Source organism: Seriola aureovittata, chromosome 19 (genome assembly GCF_021018895.1).
Source record: "Seriola aureovittata isolate HTS-2021-v1 ecotype China chromosome 19, ASM2101889v1, whole genome shotgun sequence".
NCBI classification, from domain to species: Eukaryota; Metazoa; Chordata; class Actinopteri; order Carangiformes; family Carangidae; genus Seriola; species Seriola aureovittata.
Genome location: NC_079382.1, coordinates 4,832,411 through 4,841,430, shown reverse-complemented (window position 1 = coordinate 4,841,430; position 9,020 = coordinate 4,832,411). Strand labels below are relative to the sequence as shown.

At 42.5% G+C, this 9,020-nt stretch overlaps 1 protein-coding gene across 1 annotated transcript; it reads right to left on the bottom strand.

The window, feature by feature from the left end:
* Positions 1–7,229: 7,229 nt before the first annotated feature.
* LOC130160586 (nucleolar protein 58-like) lies at positions 7,230–8,763 on the bottom strand. Its single transcript, XM_056363197.1, has 2 exons — positions 8,447–8,763; positions 7,230–8,209 (listed from the first exon to the last, which is right to left on the bottom strand). The coding sequence occupies exon 2, from the start codon at positions 8,188–8,190 to the stop codon at positions 7,267–7,269; it is 924 nt and encodes a 307-aa protein (XP_056219172.1). The 5' UTR covers positions 8,191–8,209; positions 8,447–8,763; the 3' UTR covers positions 7,230–7,266.
* Between the last annotated feature and the right edge of the window lie 257 nt (positions 8,764–9,020).

The window sequence follows — 9,020 nt, the reverse complement described above, 5'->3', positions numbered from 1 at the left end:
TGTTGCAGACCCTCGATTCTAGTAAGTGTAGAGTACCAGCAGTGTCCGCAGCTGTCCATGTCCACGTCCATATTGTCGTAAGATCAAAACAAGCTCTAAGATGTAAAGCTTTATTCTTTTTGTTTTAGTGTGAATCACCAGTGGGGTGATTCTAGTAAAACAATTTAATGTCTGTGTTTTATTTGAAAGATTCATCAGGGAAATTATATGAAATGGATTTTGTAAATATTTATTTTTTCAATGTAATATAATTCAGAAGGAGCTACAGCTCAATTGTCCTGCTGTACAGTGGGTTTAACAAAAGTGGTGCTATATAAACTGACAATACGGAAGGATCAGGAGTCACCATTGTGTTTTATGGGCTGCCTTTTCTGTCTCAGTTTCTCCTCTTTCTCTTCCTTCATTGCCAGCTGCAGGGGTCTTTCATCCCCTCAACATCAGGATCAATTTTTCACCACCATAAATCACATCCACCAACCTGTCAGACACATCAGGCGACATTGCGCAACGGAAATCGTGTCAGCACGTTTTTTTTTTTTTAAACAGCGCTGAAACGAGTTTCTTCTCAACAGCACAGGATCCTACTTTGTGTCTATGAGCATAAGTTACAGCAGCATGAATATAAATGAGCGCTATGACTAAGCGTTATCTCACTGTCAGCATACAGTAAACAGCAGATCTGAAGGCACTGTTGTTTTCTATTATTTGGCAGCAAAACCCGCCTCAGAAAAGCGGGTGAGAGGTCAGGAATGACAAAGTTGAGCAACAAAGAAGAGCCACACAGAGAGAACAAGGGAGGAATTCTCACGTCAAACCATAAGAAAAACTGGAATTAATTTATGTTCTGCAGGTCGACATGGGACTCCATTGCCATGGTAACAGGCCATGTGCCACACCACCTCTCATCTCCACAGCCTCCCATAGCCATCATCGTCAAAGGGAGATGCAGTCACTGCTGCCGTCTGATGTCACCAGCCCCATTGGATGTTGAACCTTCACAAGACGACAGACACTCTCAGCCCTCCCACAACCCACCACAGCATCGGGGGGGCTCGTCACACCCTCTAATTAACAGTCCCTCCGTCTCTCTTTATTTGTCTCGCTTTCTATTCATCTCTCACTTGTTATCTGCAGCGGTATCTCTCTCTCTCTCTCTCCCTCCCTCTCTTTTCTCACCCTCTCTCAGCAGAAACAAACTGTGTTGACACAAGGAGGAAGAAAGGGTCGGGGAAATAAACACTCAGCGCTGGGCTGCAGTATCTTTATTGTTTATTTCCCGGCTGAGTACTTGAGTGATCAGTGTGGTTTGTTGATTATCGGGCCTGTTTGTCTCTGAAAACCTGCAGCAGGGGGCGCTGCTAATTTCAGCAGGATTGACTTGATAGGCTGTGGTTTAAGAAAACTGTGCCGGTTAATGTGGGCTCAGAGTAATCACTGGTAATAATAATTGTTTCCATATTCTCTCCCTGGTGACCAGTGTAAACAGAGTTTGAAGTCAACTATGGCACCCACAGTACAGTATTTTAAATCTGCTATTTTTGGCTGCAGCAAGCTAGTTCCACCCCTTGACATGTTTGGATCAAAAATAAAGAGACTGATGTTACAGGTTGAGCATTAATGATATGTTATATAATGTTTGGGAGCCTGTTGAACAACTGTTTTAAGTTTGAGCAGCATTTGATTATGTTATGTGGGTTACAACATTAAAACCAGTCAAGCTTGAAGAGTTTGAAGGTTTTAAAGAGGTAGAAATAATATTTAGTATGAAAAAAATAAGGTAAACTCATTTCACAGTGGACTATATAGTGAGTAGTGAGTGATTTCACATGACATCTCTAAATGCTAAATACTGAGCTACAGTCAGCATCCTGTTATCTTAGCTTAGCTTAGCTTAACCTAGTTTAGTGTAATGAATGGAAGCAGCTAGCTTTGCTTTGTCCAAACATAAAAAAAAATACTTATTAACATATTACATTTTGTTTTTTAATTGTAAAAAAACAACAAACTTTAACAACGACAAGTTGTAGTTTTATAGAGTTATGAGCTGACTGGGCATTTGTGAGCTTTACTGTAGCTGTGCTGATAGGACACAACCAGGCTAACTGTTCACCCCTGTTTGCAGTCTTTATGCTAAGCTAAGCTAACTAGCTGCTAGCTGTCGTGTCATATCTGATTCCCAGCATAAAAAACGATTAATTGTTTTTGTAAGTTCTTAGTGTGGGTCAGACTCCAGGTGCTTTCAAACTCAATGTCCCACTTTGTTTCTCAGTCTATCAGCTAAGCTTTGGGAACCTCCCGCAGAGCCACAGAAGACATTATACAGCTGTTTTCACCACACATGTGGTGCTTCTAATGGCATAGAGACTTATCTATGTGAAATCTGTGCAGTGCCATTTAAGATAGGAAAGATAGGAGTCCGTTCTCACAACAATAGTAACCATATATTTGAAACCATTTCACCGTCATTACAGGTATTCCACACATCCCAAAAATGATAGCTGTGTCACATCACTCGTCGGCTGCTGAGTAAAATTGTTTGAATTGAATGTTTTCTTTAACATCTACAGGACTAAACTGTTATTTTCTCTGAAGGACGACAGATGCCTGAGAGAAGTATAATGTCAGACGCAAAAAAAAAAAGTGCTCTGTGTATCCACCTGCTGTGTATCTTGTGTTTAGAAATATAACATCTGAGGGATGGATGGATGGATGGACGGATGGATGGATGGATGGATTTACTTTATTTATTCCAAATTGGGAAATTCTTGTTACAGCAGCTGGATAGAAATAAAAACAGATAGATGGATAGACAATAGAATTAAAAATAACTGAATATAAATAATACAAAAATGAACACAATGAATATCAAAATAAAAGAAAAATAGCTCAGTATATACAGTAGAAAACACAACACAACAAATAATAAAATAAAGGAAAAAAAAATATCTCAATATCCATATGTAGTGTAAAAGGTTGTGCAAATAAAGTGGAGTTTGGTTGAATCAGAAACTATAAAGCTAAGAATTCTGGGAGTTCTCTGTCAGACATCGGTGGATGATTTCTTGTGATGGTGGATCTGCATTGCCTGTCCAGAAGGTGGTGGAGGAAGTTTGTTCAGTGCCGTCCTCCTCTCCACCACAACGACAAAGGTGTAAATAATAAATAATTTAATAAATAATGAACTCAAGACTTGTGACAGCGAGTAAAAAAATGATACCACCGAACACTGAATCCTGTGGTTGTTGTATTAGCACTTAAAAATAGCGCTGTGAATCTCTTGATCCTTGATTTGCTGCAGCTTCAAAAGCTACGATACACTCAGCAAGTAAAACAACAACATTTTCAGTAGAGAGGAATATTTACACCTGGTTCAGAATCACTGCAAACAATAACCGTGATCTCATAAAAAATATTTGCTGAATATGTCCTGTGTTATGTCCCAGTCGCTGCTCTTGACTCAGAGGATATTCATCGGCTGACATAAAACCCCATTTGCAGCAAATGCAAGGAGAGGGAGCAGCTGTATAAATCCCAGGCTACAAATCCAGCCACAGGCAAATCCGATTGATTCCAGATTACATTTACCAAAGGATCCTTTCAAGTCCATCGATAGACTGACTAGGTGCATACACACCCACTGCTGCGAAGCTCCAGGAAATGCTGCAGTGGTGCTAATGTTGTACTTAGTGAAAGCAACACTAGATAAAAGCATTACAGGCTAAAATCTAAATGTGGCTCTTCCCTACACATCCTCACAGGTGTGTGTCTAAGGACAAAAAAAAAAGAAAAAGGGATGCTTCTTACATAGTGATAGATATCTTGTCTCAGTTTACAGCGTTAAGGTTCACGTGTTCCTTACATTTCTCTCCTGTGCCTTAATGACAACTCAAATACCAGATGAGACAGCCATAAGTGAGTAAGTGAGTCCTCTGGCCCAACCGCTCCGCAAATAGGCTTATAGGCAAATCTCAGGGGGCCTTCGTGTTATTTAACAACCACCCGGCTTGAACAGAGAGGGGGAAAGGAAGAAGGAAGGATGAAGAGAAAGAGACGGAGAGAATGTGAGGAGGACGAGGACGAGGACAGTGAGTCAGAGCGAGGAGCGTTTGGACTCTCAGTCAGTGGTGGCACACAGGCAGACAGGCAGACAGGCAGACAGGCAGGCAGCTTAGAGCTCCCGTCAAGCTTGCTCTAAGACACAATGAAACTTTAATGAAGTTATACTGCTGCATGGTAATGCACAGTCTCAGGGGGCTTGGAGATAAGGATTGGCTGGAGCGTGCCCAGAGGTGTGTGTTTCAACTGTCACTCAGCTAACACAGAGAAGCAGCAAAGAAGGGAGCCCTGGTCACACAGATTAAATGTGTTGCCTTTAGCAGCGTGTGTTCAGGCCAAGGTTTTGTTTCTGGATGATTCCCTCGAAGATGAGGGAAGGAGGAATGTCAGGTTTGCCCACGTCCACGTTTTACTGATGAACTTGTCAGCTGCCACATAAATAATTTGGTGAGGGAGAGGGAGGAATGGCGGCGTACTGTTAACCTCTGTCTTCTGCAAGCTCCTGGAGCTGAACCTTTAACCGAGAGGAAGATGGACGAGGGACAGGAGATCAGTGTCAGGGAGACTGTCCTCGTGAGAAAAACAACAGAGCAGCTGAAACAATGTGATGCAGTTCATGGATGGGAAAATACCTGGATGTGTTAGGTTTTTATCTTCCTCATTGCTCTTTTTTTATTAGCAATGGAAACATGGACAGCAGCTTCTCAGTTCTGTACGGTGGCCCTGAGAGCTCAACTCAATTCAGCTTAGGGAAACCTATGCAAATACTCACAACACAACCAAATACAGAAACACCCTGCAAGTAGCACAGACAACGAATGAAGTGTTTCCAGGGGGACACAAAAAGTGATGAAACTGTCTGCGATGCAATTGTTTGTCAATGCTATGTGACTTTTGAAGTTTTGAAGATGGCGATGGGCTCATCACTCTTCGTTTGTCATCTCTGTGCTACTTGCAGCTCGTTTGAGTATTTGACTGTGTTGAAGGTGTTTTCTGAATTAGCACAAAGTAACGCACATGTTACGGACACTCCTTTTATGTTCCGTTGTGTGAGTTTTTGGGGGCACTGTATAGTATATATTTTTGCATGATAGACAGTAAATCTAGCACACTATATATAAAAATGGTGATGTTGGACACAGCCCAGTCACAACATCTCTCAGAGAGCAGGTAGGGATGGATGGTAGAGTGTGACTTTGATAAGAGATACCATTGTTCCACTGTTTACTGACTTTATGATATTAGACTTTAAGCAGCGTCGTCTTTGAACACTATCCTTTATATTATTGCTGCCATGAAATTAAATCATGGTGTGATTCACCCATACTCAGACCAGTTACCCTTGGAAAGATGTGAAGGGTGATTGAAGTGTCTGGAGGTCTTTGTCAGCTCTTTTCTCCCTTACATTACTTCCCTTCCTTTGAGTTCACCTTTCTTCCATTCTCTTAGCTCTGTCTATATTTTGCTGCAGAGGTATTCTTGGCTCAGAGGAACTCAGAGGTCACCTCTCGATCTGTTTGTAAGGGTCGACTAACCATTGATCCGTCTCTCCCCCCCCCCGCCTGTGCTACTGTTCTCTTCTTCACTCTCTTCCATCAATCCCTTTGGACCTGCAGAAGATTGTGAGTCGGCTCGTGGCCCATCCTGGAGAAATACAATCACCTTGAATCTCGACGTTCTTATCTTATGGCCAGAAGTCGAGGCAAACAAGATTCTCCACTTAACAGAAAATCTCAGAGGCCGCTTGTTGGAAAATAAAGGCACTGATGATGATCAGAGAGGACAAAAAAAAATTTTTAGAATGATTGTTTTTTTCTGCAGAGATGAAGCTTTACAGAATTCTGTTTCCAAGAGTTTTGCAAGTTCCTGATCTTAAATGTCTAACCCCTCATTTGCGTCAGCCATTTCTGCAAAACGAAAGAATAAGTATTGAATTATTTTCTGCAAGAACAGCCTGATTGAATCATCTGTTCATGATACGTAATTCTGATGTCTGCATGTGACTGGAAAGCTGAAGAAAATGTCAGTATGTCCACACAGTGTGTTCATAAACCGCTGAACCCATTCCTCATTTCTTTGCTCCTGTACAAATAGTAAACAATCAGCTTCTGACGTGACTTATTTCATGACCAATTTGCTTGGCATCGTACACGTCTGTCAAACAGAAGTTTGAACCGTATTTCACGAGCCAGAGCCTGGAAACTTCTCACAGAATGATGTATGGAATTACATTCACTTTATTCACTTCAGAAGAGGTTGAACCCCAGAATATAACATCAGAGCACAGCAGTTAAGCTTCTGTGTGGGGGATCCATTTATCTGACATGATTGACTGAACATATTCGACAGAACAGGTTCCTGAACTGGAATCTCTGGATAATGGGCTTTTTCCATCCTGCACAGTAGCTGCTTTGAAAAGATTTCAACTCACAGCTCATAGGTTTTACACTCCTAACTGCTGCTGTCACTGGGATGTAGTATTATATATTATTATTATTATTGTATAATTTTTGCACTTTTTCTGGTGTTTCACCTGAAGTTTTGATATGCATATGAAGATAGACTATCTATGGTTATATTGGGCTCTCAGCATCTCTTCTGATTGGCTGACTGTTTTCTGAGTGAGTGAATAGAAATATAGCAGATCTCAGGTATGATAATATTAAAAATAACCATCGGTGGTGAAGGTCACATGGCAGCTCAGTAACTTAACACAGGCTGAACTACCAGTTGAAATGAATGAAACAATTATTTAAATCTGGCTTTAGTCCAAACTTTAAAAAGCGATGCTTGATAACAGATACTGGACCAGTGCTTCTGCTCTATGACAGACCAGGTCACATAGTTGTAGTTACACTGTGTAGTCAGAGAGGCTGAGGCGTGCAGAAATATGGTTGATATTTTTAATTGGCTTTATTTAAGTTTCAAGCAAGTTTTTCTTGACAAGAATAAAGTGTGGAGGTAGGAGGGGGTCGGGGGGAGGGGGAGGGGGGTGAGGGTGAGGGAAATAGAGGAAAGGTAGAGAGGGAGGATGTGAGGATGGGTAGGCGGGGTGAGGGAGGAAGGAATGGGGGGTTAGATATGGGGAAGGTTGAGGGGTAAGTTAAGGAGGCATGGAAGTAAGGCAGATGGAGGAAGGGTGGGGGAGGTGGAAAGGGGGGAGAGGTGGAGAGTTGAAGGGGGGTGGGGGGTGGGGGGTGGGTTGGAGAGCTAGTGACCTCCGGTCTGAGTGGAGCAACCAGCCGCCTCCTCCACCTGACTGTCGCTGTCACACTTCTTGTTTCTGTGCATCCAGCTCCACATCCCTCTCTTCTTCTCCGTCTTCTCCTTTCCTTTGCTCTCCTTCTTTGCCTTCTCCTCCTCCTCTTTCCTCTTCTTCTGTTCTTCCTTCTCCTCTTTTTCTCTCTTTTTCTGAGCCTTCTTCTCCTCTTTCTCTTTGTTTTTCTGTGCTTGCTTCTCCTCCTCTTTTTGCTTCTTCAGTTCTGCCTTCTCTTTCTTTTGTTTCTTCTTGATATCCTCCTTTTCCTCCTTTTGTTTCTCCTCCTGCTTCTCCTTGTCTTTCTCCTCCTTTTCCTCCTTTTGTTTCTCCTCCTGCTCCTCCTTGTCTTTCTCCTCCTCCACCTGTTTTCTTCTCCTCTCTGAGCTCTCTTCTCTGCTGGCGACCTCCGCTCTCAGAGCGTTGAACTTCTCCCTCCAAGCCTCCTCCATCAGGAGTTTTTGCTCCTCCTGGCTCCTCAGCTGGTTTTCAACCTGAGTGAGTCTCTCAGCAAGTTCCTCCTTCTCCTTCACGAGCTGCAGGAGGTCACTTTTGCTCTGGTTGAGCTCCTCCTTGACCTCCTTGACCTCCTGCTGGTTCTTCTCCTCCTGCAGTTGGAGACACTGCTGAAGACGGCCGACCTCCATCTGGTTCATCACAGTTTCCTCCCAGTGCTTTGTAAAAGCGTCCAGGACCTCCTGCTCCCTGGCCTGCAGACGCTCCTCCAGGTTGCTGATTTTGACTGTGTCAGTAATCAGCAGGCGGTTCACCTGCCTCTCCAGGCGGGTGTTCTCCTGTCGCAGAACAGAGAGCTCACTTTGTTTTCTTCTGGCCTCTGGTCTGCGACGTGGACAGCTCTGTGGAACAGCCTCTGCCATTTTCTCAGAGTTGTTTTCTCTGAATAATAATAACAATAATACATTTTATTTAAAGGCGCCTCTCTTGGCACTCGAGGACACCGTACAGAGTTACACAAATTGAGATTAAAAACACATTAAGAAGAAGCAACGATAAAAATGAAATATAAAAATAAAAACAATACAAAAGTGACAGAGCAATTGGCATCAGATGGAAAAGGCAGTTTTAAACAGATGTGTTTTGAGTTGTGATGGAACCAGGAAACACACAGATGACCTTTGGTCTCGCAGTAGATGTTTGCAGATGTTTGTAGGTAGTCGACGGTATCAGATGTGATCACTGTTGTAGATCGGACGGGAACTCAACACTGGTGTGACTGAGAGACAAGGTAACACTGAGGTGAACTGTAGCTGCGAGAGTTCTAGAGAGACGCATCATAAGTGGATTCAGCTTCTGGAATCTGTAGCTGTAGAATCAGCTGCATCACACAATTCTGTTATTGTTTAATTTAATGGTCAAATGAGTCAAATAAATGTAAATTATTAATTCTTTATAAATATTGTGTTTCCTGCTTTTCCAGACTCAATTCATTAAGTCTGGTTGATCCTCATTATTGATTTGTTATGTGGAAATTAAGTCAATCCAAAGCTTTTCTCTATTTTCTGAGAGATGTAATTCAAAGTCGACCAAGTGACAGGCCCTGTTGGCAGCAGTGTAGCTGGATAGGACACAATTTGTTAAGATTTTGTTGAAGCTCAGTTACAGTGTACTGGCAGGGAGACTGAGCCCAGATGAGTAAATCATACCCAAAAACACAACAGCATTTTAAAAGGTGGTAGAGCTGTTGCCA